General features: G+C 51.1%; 1 protein-coding gene across 1 annotated transcript; it reads right to left on the reverse strand.

Moving 5' to 3' along the window:
- Positions 1-9327: 9327 nt before the first annotated feature.
- On the reverse strand, positions 9328-17262 carry RCN3 (reticulocalbin 3). The gene is made up of 7 exons (XM_060084245.1): positions 17156-17262; positions 16506-16753; positions 14462-14664; positions 12963-13135; positions 12184-12244; positions 10170-10369; positions 9328-9873 (listed from the first exon to the last, which is right to left on the reverse strand). Exons 2-7 carry the CDS (start codon positions 16745-16747, stop codon positions 9766-9768), a joined length of 987 nt encoding a protein of 328 aa, XP_059940228.1. The 5' UTR covers positions 16748-16753; positions 17156-17262; the 3' UTR covers positions 9328-9765.
- Between the last annotated feature and the right edge of the window lie 306 nt (positions 17263-17568).

The following is a 17568-nucleotide window of genomic DNA, read 5'->3' on the forward strand; positions in this document are numbered from 1 at the left end:
AGGAAATGAAGTGCTGTGTGTGACCGAGAAAGCACCTGTCTAGAGAAGGCGGTCAGGAACACTCACTCCCCCACCACCTGGAGGCTGGAGGGTGAAGAGGAAGAGGAAACCGCAAGTGCAAAGTCCCGGAGGCGGCACTTGGCAGGTGTCAGGAGAGGGAGGAGTTCAGAGCAACCAGGCCTAGTGGACCTGCCCGGAGCTCAGACTTGACTAGGAGGGCAGGGGTGGCCTTTAAAGCTATGTTTTTCTTCTTTTTTTTTTTTTTTTTTTTTTTTTTTGCGGTATGTGGGCCTCTCACTGTTGTGGCCTCTCCCGTTGCGGAGCACAGGCTCCGGATGCGCAGGCCCAGCGGCCATGGCTCACGGGCCCAGCCGCTCCGCGGCATATGGGATCCTCCCAGACCGGGGCACGAACCCGTATCCCCTGCATCGGCAGGCGGACTCTTAACCACTGCGCCACCAGGGAGGCCCTAAAGCTATGTTTTTAATAACCATTGAATCACAAAAGCAGACCCTGTGCAGTGTGGAGAACCAGAGCATACAGTCAAGCAAAGATTGCAAAAATAAAGTCTTAAAAGTCCTGACTCTCTGAGCAATACCCAGGTCCTGTCCTTCCAGGTCTTTCTCACACAAGTTTTTTCAACCAAAGTGAGATTTCCATGCAAATACTGTTCTGTTCATTGAACAGTCTCTACCTTTTCATTTTGGTAAAAGGTCTTCTCATCTAATGCCCAGGCGAGATTCAGAGTGTCGTTGAGTGCTGGGCAAGCCCCTGTCTGGTACAGGACCAGTTGGTGCATCTGCAGGGAAAGGTGTTAGCAGGAGGGTGGGTCATCCTTGCACCCTGGGGAGCCCCGGAAACCCAGCAGTTCCTCCCTCAGACACTTCTAGACCCTTCCCTTGGTCCCTAAGAGCCTTCACGCCCCACTCTTGAGCTCCCAGTCCCATCGTCTTGGGAGGATGCTTGTACCCATTTTGCAGAACAGCCCACTGAGGCTGAGAAGACAACTTGCCCAAAGTCACACTGCTCAAGGCCATAGCTGAGCCCAGGTTCACCCAGAGGTCAGCCATCTCCAGATACCTGCACCCGCCTCATTCAGTCCTGCCCTCCACATCCTTTGCACCCTTCCTCCCCTAGGTTTCCCACACTGCCACCCACAGACCTCTCCACATTGGCAAGCTCCCACCCCATCCCTTTACCCAGAATGATAGAGATCTTCCCTCCTTCTCTAAACACCCCCAATCCCCGTCCTCTTTCTTTTTTTTTTTTTTTGTGGTAGGCAGGCCTCTCACTGTTGTGGCCTCTCCCGTTGCGGAGCACAGGCTCCGGATGCGCAGGCTCAGTGGCCATGGCTCATGGGCCCAGCCGTGTCCCCTGCATCGGCAGGCAGACTCCCAACCACTGCGCCACCAGGGAAGCCCCCCGTCCTCTTTCTTAAGAGCTCTCAACCACCCCGAGTCTTTTCTCTCAGTCCCTCCACCCACCCAAGGATCCTGTTTATGTGTGGTACAGACCACTCCCCACCCCAAATAAAGATTTAAAGGTGCAAGATTGGAAATTCTGGATTTCCACAAGAAGCCTAAATCCCACTCTTTAGTTCACAGGCCCTTTGAGACACTCTTTGCGGGGAGGGGTGCGGTGTGAGTCAAGGTCCTCAGTCTAAGCCATAGGTTTCCTTTAAGATTTCAAAGGTAATAAGGAGAGGAAGCAAGAGTCAGACCACAGCTGAAGCTGTGACAGGAGAAGGGGGGACGGGAAGTGGAGACAAATTTTGTGTTTTCTCAGCAGAGGTTCCTTAGACACTGGTCTAGAGTTCAGAGCAAAGGGGCTTCCCTGGTGGCGCAGTGGTTAACAATCCCCCTGCCAATGCAGGGGACATGGGTTCAAGCCCTGGTCCGGGAAGATCCCACATGCCGCGGAGCAACTAAGCCTGTGCACCACAACTACTAAAGCCCGCATGCCTAGAACCCGTGCTACTCAACAAGAGAAGCCACTGCAATGAGAAGCCCGCGCACCGCAACGAAGAGTAGCCCCCGCTCTCTGCAACTAGAGAAAGCCCGCACGCAGCAACGAAGACCCAGCGCAGCCAAAAATAAATAAATAAATATTTAAAAATAGATTAAGTTCAGAGCAAGAAATGGGCGTGGAGGGACTTACCTTGGGTGGTGTGTGTCCACTGGTGGCTCCAGCCTCAACCAGCCACAAACAGTACTTTAGGACAACTGTAATTACTTGTTGAGATTTTTAAATTGGGGAGACTTTTCTGGAAAGCGAAAACTATATAGACAGGGAGCAAATCCTTGGTGTCCAGGGGTGGGGGAGGGATTGACTACAAGGAGGGTTAACAAGAGTTTGAGGAGGGGGGATGGATCTGTTCTAATCTTAACTGTGGTGTTGGTTGTATGAATATGATTTGTCAAAATTCACCAAAGAGAGTGGACTTTATATGAACTAAAATTTTAAAATGCAGGGCTTCCCTGGCAGCGTTGAGAGTCCACCCGCCGATGCAGGGGACACGGCTTCGTGCCCCGGTCCAGGAAGATCCCACATGCCACGGAGCGGCTGGGCCCGTGAGCCATGGCCGCTGAGCCTGCGCGTCCAGAGCCTGTGCTCCGCAACGGGAGAGGCCACAGCAGTGAGAGGCCCACATACCACACACACACACACAAAAAGTCCTGGTTTGGGACTTCCCTGGCGGGCCAGTGGTTAAGACTCTGCACTTCCCTGGACTCCACACTTCCACTACAGGGGGCACGGGTTTGATCCCTGGTCAGGGAACTAACATTCCACATGCCACATGGTGCAGCCAGGTAAAGAAAGAAAGAGAGAAAGAGAGAAAGAGAGAGAAAGGAAGGACAGAAGAAAAGGAAGGAAGGAAGAAAGGAAGAAAGGAAGGAAGGAAAGAAAGAAAAGAAAGAAAGAAAGAAAAGAAAAAAGAAAGGCAGTCCTGGTTTGTTGTTGGGGTGATGAAAATGTTCCGGGATCAGATGATGGTGATGGATACACAACCTTGTAAATTTAAAGATCACTGAATCGTACACTTCAAAGGGTTAATAATTTTCTAGTAGACGAGTTATAACTCAATGTTTTAAAAATCAGAAGATCTGACATCGTCAAGAGACCCCACCCGACTGCTTCTCCCAGGCTGGCTCTCAGAAGCCGGTGGATTTCATCACTGATCTGGAGGTGTCGGGGGTCACCAGAGAACTAAAAGCAGAAACAGTTCCAAAGTTCCCGAAGTTCTCAGTAAGCACGTGGAGAAACTAGAATTTTCTTTACTACGCTGGTAGGCATGGAAACTGGGGAAACGATTTGGCAACATGTAGTAAAACTAAAGAATGGTGACTGCATGACCTGGCAATCTTACTCTGACCTCTGCAACCAACACACATACAAACAGGCTCAACAAAACACAAACTAGAATGTTCACCTCTGACAAACAGCACCTCTGTTTGTCATAGCCACTTACTGGAAATGACCCAAGTTTATCAACAGCAGAATGCATGACCTGTGGGCCATTCCCAGTGGAGTGCTATACAGCAATGAAAAGGACCACTCTGCCCAACACCTATGAGTGCACACAGCGTGCTTCTACTTCGCTAAATAAATAGGCGGAAGTATGCCCTTTGAAATCGGGGTACTAGTTATCCTTGGGGAGGTGATGTCTGGGTCCTCCTGGGGGCGGATAGTGTTTTCTTTCTTCATCTGAGTACTAGTTACAAGTGTGTGCATGCAGTCTGAAAATTCATGTTGCTGAACACTTGAGTTGTACACTTTTCTATTCATATGTTATTCTCCCATAAAAATGTCCTTAAATTCACTGCAATAACAAAGAGATGTCCTTGGCAGTTTGGCAGTGTCTACCGAATGCATCAATTCCATTTCTAGGAATTTATCTGCAGTTAAATTCATGGAAAATTACGGATGTGCTAGTGCCTCTGTGCAGCATCCTTTGGAAGAGAAAAGACTAGAAACAAATGTTGTTCAGTAGAGAACTGATTAAATAATCTATCCAGGTGAATACCACTCAGCTGTAAGACTGAGAGAAAGAGAGAGAGAGAGAGAGAGAAAGCAGGGGGAAGGGGGGAGAGAAAGGAAATTAAGACATTCTTTGTGGACTGAACTGAAATAGTCTTCAAAATGTATTCTTAATTACCTTAATGAAAAAATAAATAATTTTTAATTTATTTATTTCATTTATTCTTTTTTTTTCTTTTTTTTTTTGGCTGCCATGGGTCTTCATTGCTGCGTGTGGGCTTTCTCTAGTTGAGGCAAGCGGGGGCTACTCTTCACTACAGTGTGTGGGCTTCTCATTGCCGTGGCTTCTCTTGTTGCAGAGCACGGGATGTAGGCGCACGGGCTTCAGTAGTTGTGGCATGCAGGCTCAGTAGTTGTGGCTCACAGGCTCTAGAGCGCAGGCTCAGTAGTTGTGGCGCACGGGCTTAGTTGCTCCGCGGCATGTGGGATCTTCCCAGACCAGGGCTCGAACCCATGTCCCCTGCATTGGCAGGCGGATTCTTAACCACTGCGCCACTGCGGAAGCCCATAAATAATTTTTAAAATTTAAAATTGGAGGATTCCGGCTCAAAAAAAAAAAAAAAAAAAAAAGCATTAAGAGAAACAAGAAAGGTATTTATCTGCTATCATTTCCATTGAAAGTAAAACAAGGGGCTTCCTTGGTGGCGCAGTGGTTGAGAGCCTGCCTGCCGATGCAGGGGACACGGGTTCGTGCCCCGGTCCGGGAGGATCCCGTGGGCCGTGGCCGCTGGGCCTGCGCGTCCGGAGCCTGCGCTCCACAGTGGGAGAGGCCGCAACAGTGAGAGGCCCGCGTACCGCAAAAACAAACAAACAAACAAATAAATAAATAAAGTAAAACAAGTTGTGCTTTTTTTGCTTAATTCTGTGTAAATTCTCCCTGAGAAAAACACTGGCTGCCAGAAGACGCGACCTTAGTGGAAGGAAGGCTTTGGTTTCAGTATCATCATATGTATTTAGAATTTTGTATCCTACGAGTATATTGCCAAAATTTTAAATGTGCAAAAGATTACAAAAAGAAAAACCTGGGGAGAGACACTAAGAGTGACCAGGTGCTGAGCAGCTATTTATCATAAGTTTTTCCATAAAAATAATTTGTTGCTATGTGTATTATTTTGATTAAAAAAGAATGTTTTCAAACATGCAGCCCTTAGAGAGCGACACATTTGCCCTCCTCCTTCCTAAACCAATTCTCCACCGTCCGCCACTAGGGGGCAGTATGTCATCATATTTATAATTAAAAGCTTTGAGTCACACTTGGATTAAAATTCCAACCCTCCCACAGATAACAATTATAAACTCTGGATAAAACAAAACAGTTACTGTCAAGGTCTTATCCCAAGTTAAATTAGTCTCTTGACATATTTTAGCAATGCTCCTTTTTAATGTATGATTCATTTTCTCGGTTTTTTCTTGTTGATTGTGGTCTCCAGGAAGAATGTACTTTCCAATTAATTTGCAGGGCTTTAGACACCTGTTTGGTTATACTGGAGACAAAAGCAGGTCCATTGTCACTTTGAAGGGTGTAAGACAATCTAAATCGGGGAATAATATCCTTAAGGAGAGCTTTCACCACTTCAGAGGCTTTTTCTGTCCAGGTGGGATATGCTTCCACCCATTCTGAAAGTATCCACAAACACCAGCAGGTATCTGAAATTTCCTGCAGCCTGAGGCACTTGAGTAAAGTCTATTTGCTGATCTTCGGTAGGGCAGGTTCCTTTGTGTTGAGTCCCCCTCACTAATTTTCTTCCTGTACGACAGCTGTCCCCTTGGGTTTTTATTACCATAAAGGGACAACTGTCTGACTTTTCCCACCCTGCTGTAGTAGCACAAACGCTTGCACCTGGAGGATTTCATCATTCTTCCCTGTTTCTCCACAGCATAACTACAGAGCCATTCAAAGGCAACCATAAAACCATAAATAGCGATGAAGCATCTCTAACCATTAAAAGGATGCCTATTGGCCTTGGCATCCACCAACCAGGCTGAATTCTGGGATGGGCCTCTCAGTGATTTTAGGAACCAAGTGTAAGCTTTCTCCTCTCCCTGGGAGTGTCCCACTTTGGGACAAGAACAGACAGGGGTGTGTGTGTGTGTGTGTTCCTTTCCTTCATTTGACATCAATCTGTAAATGAAAAAATGGTACCAAAACAAAATGAAATGAAAAACCCCTAACAACAAACAAAAACCTAAATAAACCCTCAAGTTTGGTCATGGGATTTTACATATCACAAGAGCCATCAACTCAACCCTCATGCAATGCGACTCCTTGGAGAGCTGTTGGATCCAGACCAACAACACAGGAGACTGCAGGCAACGGAATTAACACCACAGCAAGGGTGACGTTACATGGGGCACAGGGTCCCAAGATAACCCTCCCTAGCCCTCTTGTGGAGATCTTAACAGGTACTGTGGCCACACACTGTTACCATGTTACCTCTCAGTCATGGATTAATAGCTGTAATCAGATCACCTACCCAAAATACACCCCAGAGGACTTTCTTTAGGGATAGTAGAAACATTCCCCGTTTTTTTTTTTTTTTTTTTTTTTTTTTTGCGGTACGCGGGCCTCTCACTGCTGTGGCCTCTCCCGTTGCAGAGCACAGGCTCCGGACGCGCAGGCTCAGCGGCCATGGCTCACGGGCCCAGCCGCTCCGCGGCATGTGGGATCTTCCTGGACCGGGTCACGAACCCGTGTCCCCTGCATCGGCAGGCGGACTCTCAACCACTGCGCCACCAGGGAAGCCCCATTCCCCAATTTTTAAAGACAGAAATACAAGACAAACAAAACGCAAACAGTACACACAAACGCCAGCATCCAAAGAAACAAACAATCCCGTTCACAAATCGGGGAAAAGTCCAGCGGTTATTGCCTCTCTCCAACAGGGTACCCCCACTCAAATACAAAAGAAACTGGCTTATTCCGGAGGAAAAAGTCCCAAGTGGAGGAAAAAGTTTCCGGCTGTACACACCAGAACTACTTACCCTGCTGTATGGAGCCTGTCAGCTCCCACAGGTCAATTTCTTGCTCCCACTGCCAAGCGATGGGTCAGCTGGTGCCGCTTTGGGGAATTGTGAAGGGAAGATCCTCAGGACAAGTGGTCCCGGCAGCTGCTAGGGCCTTACCTGAAAATTCCCCAGCCAGGGCTGGTTGGCCGTGAGCAGCAAGGCTCCTGGCCGGCTTTGCAAAAATTGGTACTACGGGCTTCCCTGGTGGCGCAGTGCTTGAGAGTCCGCCTGCCGATGCAGGGGACATGGGTTCGTGCCCCAGTCCGGGAAGATCCCACATGCCACAGAGCAGCTGGGCCCGTGAGCCATGGCCGCTGAGCCTGCGCGTCTGGAGCCTGTGCTCTGCAACGGGAGAGGCCGCAGCAGTGAGAGGCCCGCGTACCACAAAAAAAAAAAAAAAAAAAAAAAAAAAAATTGGTACTACTTGCCCCACATCGGGCCAATAAATCCAGAGATGAGTCGTTGGGGCAAAGAATAGTGACTTCATTCACAAAGCCAGCATACTGAGAAGATGGTGGACTAGCATCTCAAAGAACCATCCTCCCCGAGTTAGAGTTCAGGCTCCTTTTATACTAAAAGGGGAGAGAGAAAGTCCTGGTTCTGGGTCAGACTCCGGAGGTGTTAATTTCTTCCTTCCCTCAGCCATTCACAGGTGGGCCTGGTCAGGAGATTTCCCTTGAGCTAAACAAAGGTATTTTAGCTTAATGCTCATTACCTGGGAGGCAGGGTTCCCCGAGATGGGTCATTATGTATGATTTAAGCTTATAGGCAAAATCCCTTTAGTGATTAACTTGTAATAGAATACAAAAGTTCTTCCAGATTGCAAAATGCGTGGAAAGTAGAGAGTTCCCAGTTTTCCCTACTTTTAACATCTTGCACTAGTGTGGCACTTTGTTATAACTGGTAAATCAGTATTGATACATCATTATTAGCTAAAGTGTCTAGACATAGTAGGGTTCACTCCTTTTTTTTTTTTTTTTTTTTGGAAGTATAGTTGGCTTACAATGTTGTGTTAGTTTCCAGTGTACAGCAAAGTGATTCAGCTATATATATATTCTTTTTCAGATTCTTTTCCATTATAGGTCATTATAAGATATTGACTATAGGGCTTTCCTGGTGGCGCAGTGGTTGAGAGTCCGCCTGCCGATGCAGGGGACACAGGTTCGTATCCCGGTCTGGGAAGGTCCCACATGCCGCGGAGCAGCTGGGCCCATGAGCCATGGCCGCTAAGCCTGCGCGTCTGGAGGCTGTGCTCCGCAACGGGAGAGGCCACAACAGTGAGAGGCCCACATACCACAAAAAAAAAAAAAAAAAAAAAAAAGATATTGACTATAGTTCCCTGTGCTATACAGTAGGTCCTTGTTGTTTACCTATTTTATATATAGTACTGTGTATCTGCTAATTCCAAACTCCTAATTTATCCCTCCCCCCACTTTCCCTTTTGGTAACCATAAGTTTCTTTTCTGTGTCTGTGGGTCTGTTTCTGTTTTGTAAATAAGTTCATTTGTATCATTTTTTAGATTTCACATATAAGTGAGATAATATAATATTTGTCTTTGGCTTAGATCACTTAGTATGATAATCTCTGAGCCCATCCATGTTGCTGCAAATGGCATTATTTCATTCTTTTTTATGACTGGGTAGTATTTCATTGTATATATGTACCACATCTTTATCCATTCATCTGTCGATGGACATTTAGGTTGTTTCCATGTCTTGGCTATTGTAAATAGTGCTGTAATGAACATTGGGGTGCATGTATCTTTTCGAATTAGTTTTCTCCGGTTATATGCCCAGGAGTGGGATTGCTGGATCATATGGTAGCTCTATTTTTAGTTTTTTGAGGAACCTCCATACTGTTTTCCATTGGCTGCACCAACTTACATTCCCACCAGCTGTGTAGGAAGGTTCCCTTCTCTCCACATCCTCTCCAGCATTTAGTATTTGTGGACTTTTTAATGATGGCCATTCTGACTGGTAGTGTGAGGTGGTACCTCATTGTGGTTTTGATTTGCATTTCTCCAATAATTAGTGATGCTGAGCATCTTTTCATGTGCCCGTTGGCCACTGGATGTCTTCTTTGGAGAAATGTCTATTTAGGTCTTCGGCCTTCTAGTTTTATTTTTTGTTTCCAGGGACGACCTCAAACCCTGCTCAACCCCAGAGCTCCCTCTTCAAATGCCTTGTCCCCTCCTTCAACCCACAGCCCCCCAACTCCCAGCACATTCCTCTCCCAGCCATAGCCCCCAAGGCCCCTGTTACCCCCTCAGAGAGACACACAGATGGGGCCCCAGCACCAGATTTTATTGCTTCCCTCGCAGAGAGGAGGCATCCTTTGGGCAGGTGCTGGGGGTGAGTTCAGGGCACCTGGGGGAGTGTTTCTCGTCTCTGTGGTGTGAGGCTCAGATTCGGAGCTGGGGGTTAGTGGAGGCTCTAAGAGGCTGAGCTTGGCGTAGGGGGCCTTGGTCTGGGAGGGGAGACTCTGCCAGTGAGAAGTGGGTGGTCCCTCACTTTGGGTCTGTGAGCCCCTGGGGGGATCTGGGAGGGGCTGCAATGTCTCAGGGAGAGAAGTTGACCCGGTGGGTCCGTGAGAGCCCAGGGGCAGGGGGACACCGGAGGCCGTGTCCGCATCCTGCAGGGCCGGACAGGGGGCCCTGGCCACTGGGGCCCCTCTGCGGGTCAGCCCATGGGGCGACAAGACTGCAGTGGGCACGCTGGGGCTCAGAGCTCATCGTGGTGACGCGTCAGGTCCTCCCCGTAGTTGGTGGCCTGGCTGCCCACGAACATGTTCCAGTTGCCCAGGATCTCAGCCTTGCTCAGACGCCCGTCCTTGGGGGGGAGGGTCAGAGGTCAGCAGGATGCCACGGTGCCCTGCCTGGGAGACTCCTCCCTGGAGCCAAGTATGGCTCCCATGGTCTCTGTTCCCCTCTCTCTGGTTTCCGTCCCCCTCTCTCTGGGTCCCTGTCGCCTTCTCCCTGGGTCCCTGTTCCTGCTTTTCTCCCTCCCCACCTCGATCTCTTTGTCCCTCTTTCTTTCTCCAGCCAAACAGGGACCCCAAAGCCCCAGGCCCACGTTTTGGTCATTTCTGCCCACTGGCCCAGCATCATCCCCCTGCGCCCCTGCACCTTGTCCATGTCACTCTCGTGCAGCAAGTGGTTGGCCTCCACCAGCGGCTGGTCCTGGGCAGGGGGCAGCACCCAGTGGCCCACCTCACTCCCATCCAGATGCCCATCTTTGTTCAGATCTCGGAAGTCCCGGAACTGTTCCCGCTCCGTCTGCACCCAGGCTGGCTCCTCCTCCCCGGGCTCTGCCGAGTACAGATCCGCTGGGGTTGGGGGTGAGAGAGGGCGACATCAGGGGCAGTTCCTGGGGCCTCCCAGCCTGGCTCTGACACTCCTGGACCCCGGAACCTCGGACCACCCACTTCACTTTCCTTCACCTCAGTTTCCTCTTCTGTTAAATGGAATTGATAACAAACCCGACTTGAAGGTGATCACTATGCTGCACGTGAAATTGACTTCATTGATTGGTCATTTGATTGATTGAATCATCCATCCGTTTGATTGATACACGCATGAAACAGAGTGTGCACTGTGTGGTGCAGTGCCTGGCACATAGTAGGCACCCATACGAAGGAGCAATGAGTGAAGATTTTTATAGGAGATCCTCTAAAGCTACACTTTGAACAGCTCACCACACCCAGAACATCCCTAGAGATTCTAGGAGCCTCTCATTTGCTGCAATCATTTGTAAATGTTTGAAAAGCTCTTCACCCCAAGGGCCCACATATACATTTGGAAGACATTACAACCTGACAAGGTTGTTTTTTTTTTGCGGTACGCGGGCCTCTCACTGGTGTGGCCCCTCCCGTTGCAGAGCACAGGCTCCGGACACGCAGGCTCAGCGGCCATGGCTCACGGGCCCAGCCGCTCCGCGGCATGTGGGATCTTCCCGGACCAGGGCACGAACCCATGTCCCCTGCATCGGCAGGCGGACTCTCAACCACTGCGCCACCAGGGAAGCCCAAAATGAACATCCTTTTTTTTTGGACAAGTCTTTTTATACCAGACACAAAGCCACTATAATTAGGACAGAATGCCTTCCTCTGCTCCGGGGCCAGGCCAGGGAGCTGTCACAGGGAGGGATGTCTTCAAAGACGGAACAGGTTTCAGGCACACAATTACCCACTTAGCCTTCAGGCTTCGTGTTTTTTTTTTTTTTTAATGGTCTTAAGTCTTTTTTTTTTTTTTTGCCATGCTGTGTGTCTTGCGAGATCTTAGTTCCCCGACCAGGAACTGAACCTGTGGCCATGGCAGTGAAAGCGCCGAGTCCTAACCACTGGACTGCCAGGGAAGTCCCTGGAGTTCTTTCTGACCAAAAAGAGAGAGAGAGACTTCTATTTTCCTCGAAGACAGAAAAAAAATAAATGATGCTTAAATTAAAATGTCTTGCCTATGGGTTTGTTCCATAAAAGCATTCTATAAAGCAATGTTTTCAAACTTTAAAGACTTCCACGTTTAATAGCCTTCCCTTCAACCAAATTCTTTGTACCCCTGAGGACAGGGACAGAGGCAGAACCAGTGGGGAATTGGGGGGTGTCTTGATGGCTCCCCAACATCCTGAATAACAGGAGATGCAGCATTTGCTGTGTAAATGCAGGCTCCAGACAATTTCCCTGACATCCTATCCCAACCAGACATAGCCCCTGAGCCCTGATTTTGTAGGAACTCCACACTTTCCCAGGAACGGACCTGCTCTGTGATATTCTCTGCTCTTTCCTCGACCACCAACATGCAATAGGTGCTTGATAAATGTTTCCTGGCCTGGCACACAGTAGGTGCTTGATAAATGCTTTTGCGGTCTGGCAAACAGAAGGGACTCCATAAATGTTTCCTGAGCCTGGCACACAATAGGTGTTTGATAAAGATTTGCTGGGCCCAGCAAATATATGTGCTCAGTAAGTGTTCCTTAGGGCTGGCCCACAGTGGATACTCAGTAAATGTTGGGTGGATGGATGGACCCAGGCAGCAACCCTGACCCACTTCAGAGAGCCTTCACTCTAATGGCTGATATATATCAGCTGCCACCCATGCTCGGGAGAGGACAGGCCTCCTTGGGGAGGGAATCAGTCCCACTCACCGATGTACTCGTCCACTTGCACATAGCCGTCTTTGTTCTTGTCCAGATCCTCCAGGGTTTCCTGGGGAAAAAGAGGCATCAGGGCTGAGAAAATGCAGAAACAAAGGAAAACAGTCAAACAGGACAAAATATTATTAGTTTAGTCATTAAGCATAGCCAAGGACCCTTTAGTTCCTCTTCAAGGGCTATAGATAATATTCTGAGCCATGTCCGCTGAGCTGTCTTATAGGTGCTGAAACCCCACTGGGTGGAAGAAGTTAACTACACCTGGCATGGGCAGGGGGTACAGGAGAAATCTCTGGACTTTCCTTTCAATTTTGCTGTGAACTTAAAATGGCTCCAGAAATTAAAGTCTAATGGAAAAAAAAGAAAAGAGAGAAGAGAAAAAAAATCCTGCCACTCTAAAATAAAGACAGAGTTGGCAAAAAAAAAAAATATGTATATATATATATATAAAGTAATAGAAGATGGGAGGCCAGCAGGAATGGCCTCAGAGTGGACACTCCATGTCTGGGGTTGGGATTTTCCTGGGGTTCAGCCAGGATGGGGGCTATCTAAGGCACTGCTGGGCGATGTGGTTTTCTGAAGGCAGGCTGGGTGCCTGGACCCCAAAGGTGAGCACAGAAAGGGGGAGGCCAGATCAGGAGAGATTAGATACTGGGGGATTGGAGGGTGGGCGCTGGAGCCCCGAAGGTAAGTTTTGGGAGGCTAGTCCTGATATCAGGAGCCTGGGTCCCGGGAGGGAGGTGGGAAGCAGCGCTCCGCAGGCCCCCGCTCACAGCAATCACGATGTCCCGCATGTGAGGGAACTCCTCAGGGTGCAGGAAGGCCGTCAGCTCTTCTCGGGTGGCCATCGAGTCCCCGTCCTGGTCAGCCGCCCGGAAACGCCGCTCGTCCCGAGTCAGCATCTTCTTGTAGGTCTCTGCGTCCTCCACGTCGTGAAATTCTTCACCTGGGGAAGGAGGGATCTTGGTGGGATGTGCTTTAAGACAAAGGGATCTGGGACTTCCCTGGTGGTCCAGTGGTTAAGACTCCACCTTCCAATGCAGGGGACTCGGGTTCAATCCCTGGTCTGGGAACTGAGGTTCCACATGAAGCAGGGTGTGGCCAAAACTTAAAAAAAAAAGACAAAGGGATCTAACTGGGGAGTCAGGGAAGGGAGACCTCCACCGAATTAATAATAATTAATAGTAGCTACCTTGTAGTGAGAGCTCATTATGTGTTAAGCTCTTTATCTACAAAATTGCAATGAATTCTCACAAAAAGCAAGCAAAATGAGTTATTTTGTAGTAGTTGTTGTTGTTGGGTTCTTTTGGGGCCGCACTGAGAGGCTTGTGGGATCTTAGTTCCCCGACCAGGAATTGAACCCGCACGGTTGGCAGTGAAAGCATGAAGCCCTAACTACTGGACCTCCAGGGAATTCCCAGTTTTTTCATTTATTCTTACTTTATGAAGGAGAAAGCTGACTGTCAGAGAGAGGAAATAACTTGCCCAAGGTCATGCAGCCAGGAAGGATGGACTTTGAGTTGATACTGGCCCACTGGGCCCCGAAGTCATGCTCTGGTGCAGTATACCGACTCAGCTTGCTGGACACAGAGGAGGGGAAGGACATTTTCAACAAAGGGAACAGTATGTGCAGAGTGTAGAGGTTTGAAGAGCACGGTGAGTTCAGGGAAACTGCAGAAGATCCATTTAGCTGGGGCAGAAAATGCAGAAAAACGATGGTGGATGGTTGGGTGAGACGGGGCTGAGGAGGTAAGACTCTCTCCTGGGGACCCTGGGGAGCCATGGAGGGCTGTGAGCAGGGGAAGGTCAAGGTCAGCTCTGAGTGTGGAAAGATCCCTCTGGGTGTATGTGAGGGACAGGCTGGAGGGGGATGCTGGGTTGAGGGTCCAGGAGGGAGTGGATAAGAGCCGTAGGGGGCCGAGGACTGGGGCATGGGGATGGAGAGGAGGGAATCCAGAGGCAGAGGAAGAATAAATGGCTTGGGGTTCTCAGGATGAGAGGTCAGAGATCAAAGGTCAGGCAGATAGGCCTTGGGAAGTAGATGTCCCCGGTCAAGGATCTGAAGTTCCCCAGTGGATGTCAGAATGAGAAACCAGAGATAAAGGGTTGGGAGTTTCAGGGTGATGGGGTTCTAGAAGTGGGTAGACCCTGGTCACGGGTCGGAGGTCAAAGGTCAGGGATCTGGTTAACGGGCTTAAAGTTCTCAGGATGAAGGTGTGAAAAAGGTCCGGGTCATGGTGGGTGTGCGGGGAGCAGGGGTCGGGTCGCGTACCCGGCTCGTAGTGGCCGTAGGTGGCGTTGCGCAGCTCCTCCCAACCCACACGCCCGTCGCGGTCTGTGTCGTACGTGTTCCAGGCCGCGCTCACCGAGTCCCGTATGTGCCGCTTCTGCGTGTGTGCGATCCACGCGCGGAGCTCTGCCAGCGACACCCAGCCGTCTCCGTCCCCGGCGCGGTCCATGCGGTCCACGATGCGCCTGAGAGCCGGGGCGGGGCACACGTCAGTCTCGGGCCCCGCCCACCCCCGGGTCCCGCCTTCTTCCAGCAACTCGAGACACACCCCCACATAGGGCTGAAAATGTCCCTGAGTCGCCAGCAAATTGGGGGGAGGCGCCTGTCAATCCCGGTACCACGCCCCCTCAATCCAGGGTCCGCCCCCAGAGGCGATAACGCCCTTTCCGAGACGCAGCGGGCCTGTGGCTGGCGCTGCGGTCCACGACACGCCCGCTTGGGGAAAGGACCTATGACAATCCAGGGTTCCACTCTCCACTCTGGCCTGCACGTGCTCCATGTCTAGCTTGAACGAGCTGGGGAGGGGGGCAGGGGGCAGGGAGTCACATCGTGCCCCTCTCCCGCAGATTCCCTGTCCCAAGACTCACTCTGAACTCCGATCGCCACGGCTACAGACTCTCCGGACCTCTCGCCGTCTCAGGCCCCGCCCCCTTCCCCCGGCTCTGCCAGTCTTCAGAACCTCTAGCCCCCCTAGCCCCGGCCCCTGCTCGGCCCCCTCCCTGGCTGCGAGCGTCAATTTCAGGCCCGTATCCCTGCAGCCCCGAGGTATGCTGCGACTCGCCCCTTTTCTCGAGTTTTTCCCAGCCGTTATCAGGCTTTGCCCTATGACCATCAGCCCCAACACTGCAGGCTCGGCTTCCACCCACTCCTCCCCGTGCTCCAGCCTGATCCTGTACACCTCCATGTCACATGTCAAGCCCTTTTAGGCCCCCACCTCATGTCCCTTCTCTCGGGCCACGCCTCTCGGCTCCCAGGTCCCATCCCTCTCCCCTGGCAGTGCCCCGTCATTGGTCTGTGTTCTCGCCCAACCGCTAACGGAGCCCACATGGAGCCCTTCTTCCTGTCACCGTCCCGAAGCCGCCGCAAACCAGTCCCCAGAATTGAATTTGAGATGGCCCTGCCCAGGTCGCTGATCCCTTCCTCCAGCGCTAGGCTGTCTCTGCTCTGTTTAGTAGGGGTCCGGCTACCCTGAGGTTCCAGCTGTGGTTAAGAGTTTGGGCTCTAGAGCCAGACATTTAGGTTCAAATCCTGCCACCTCTTCTTGCTGGCTGTGTGACCGTGGGCAAGTCACTTACCCTGTCTGTGCCTTAGTTTCCCCCTCTGTAAAATGGGGATAAATAACAGAAAATACCTCACAGCTTGTGGGGATTAAACGACTTAAGTCTCGTAAAACACTTTGAACAGCACCAGGTGTTGTAGTAAGTGCTATGTCAAATGTGTAAGTCTATCACTGCCTTTCCTCCCCCATCCTTCCTACACCCAACCCCATCCATGCACAATATCTCAGCCAGCAGACCTGGCCACCACCGCTATCTCCACCCTGAATCTGGTGACCCTAGTCTCTTCTCCCACCTGGAAGACTGCAGTCACTTCCTCACTGGGCTCCCTGCTTCTTGCTCGCTATAATCTGTTCCCTGCATGGCGACCAGAGGGATCCTGTTAAAGCCTAAGTCAGCTCAGAGCCATCCCATAGCCCTTATCTCACTCAGAGAAAAGCATAAAACTTCACTGTGGCCCCAAAGGCCCTGCACAACCTGACCCCTTTGTTCTCTCTGCCACTACCTTCTACTCTCTCCCTCGGCTCACTGGGTTCCAGTCACATAGGTCTTACTGTTCTTCAGACACATCAGGCACATCAGGCCCGATCCTGCTTCAGGGCCTTTGCACTCACAGTTCCCTCTGCCTGGAATGCTATTCCCCCATACACGCACGTGTCTCATACATTACCCTCTCATCGAGGCCTCCCTTGACCTCCCTCTTTAAAATTACAACCCTGAATCTTCCTCCCCCTCCATCTCTCTCCTACCCCAGACGGGCTTGGCTTTCCTCTGGGGTGAGTTGGTCGAATTCCTTGGCCACTTCCCGTCCCAGAAAAGCCTCATGATCATATTGGAAGTTCCCGTGGGCGTCATCATGAGGGGCCTCGCTCAGGGGGGCCGCGTGGTGCACCCTCCCCTGGCCATGAGGACCGGCGTCAGGGGATGGCTTTCCCTGGGCTCCGCGCCTGAGCAGCAACAGCAGCAGCAGAAGTGACGGTCGCCACATCATCAGTCCCTGAGGAGTGGTGGAGGCTAGGAGTCAGGGGTCACAGAGAACAGGACAGAGAAGGGACAGGAGGATGGGGATGGGGGAGCCTAGGACAGGACAGAGAGTTCGTAGCTGGCTGCAAAGTTTTGGGCTCAAGAAGGGACAGGAAGGGGAGAAGGGAGGCGGGGTTCTCTGAGGTTAAGCCAGCCGTGGGGACCGAATCCTCTGAGGAAGTCCCAGAGCCGCAAGTGGGGAGGATTCAAGCGGGAGACGTGGCGCAATTCCCAAGCATAGTTCAGGGCGAGGTCGTGGCCAGAAAGAAATCATGCAGGCCCCCGGGCACCGCTTTCAGCTTGGTCCCCAATCCTCCACCCAAGTGGACCCGAACCGTCCTCGCTGGGCAGGGCAGCCGCCCCCGCCTCCCTTTACCCGGTCAGGCAGCTTCACTTCTCTCTCTAAATTCCACTCCGAGTTCTCCAAAAAGATGCCCAATTTGGCTGCTCTCCAGCCAGGCCCCGCCTCCTGCAGAGCAGAGGCCCCGCCCTCCTACCAATGAGCGCTCTTGAGGGCCTCATGGGGCGGGGCCGATGGGAGCTGGGCGGGCCAAGGGCGCCCCTCGCCACGTCCACAAAGCAAAGCGCAGCCCCTTGAGGTTCGCCCCGCCCCTTCCCAGGACAGGCGGGGTGGGCAACACCGGAGTGACACGGCCGGGGTAACTACAACTCCCGGCAGGCGTCGGGGCGCCGTGCCCGACCACCTGCAGTTGTTCTAGCTCCAAAGCCTCACGGGAGGTGTATTTTTATCTCTTTCCCTTTGTCCGCAAGTTTTAGGAAGGAAGGGAA

Source organism: Mesoplodon densirostris, chromosome 19 (genome assembly GCF_025265405.1).
Source record: "Mesoplodon densirostris isolate mMesDen1 chromosome 19, mMesDen1 primary haplotype, whole genome shotgun sequence".
Lineage (NCBI taxonomy): Eukaryota > Metazoa > Chordata > Mammalia > Artiodactyla > Ziphiidae > Mesoplodon > Mesoplodon densirostris.

What these genes read in the sequence shown, in the direction of transcription:
- RCN3 (XM_060084245.1), bottom strand. Translation starts at nt 16,747, where the DNA reads ATGATGTGGCGACCGTCACTTCTGCTGCTGCTGTTGCTGCTCAGGCGC. An exon ending in TGCGGGACATCGTGATTGCT is followed by an intron (nt 12,245 to 12,962) that starts GTGAGCGGGGGC and finishes CTTTTTCCCCAG; the next exon opens with GAAACCCTGGAGGATCTGGA. An exon ending in GCAAGTGGACGAGTACATCG is followed by an intron (nt 10,370 to 12,183) that starts GTGAGTGGGACT and finishes CCCCAACCCCAG; the next exon opens with CGGATCTGTACTCGGCAGAG.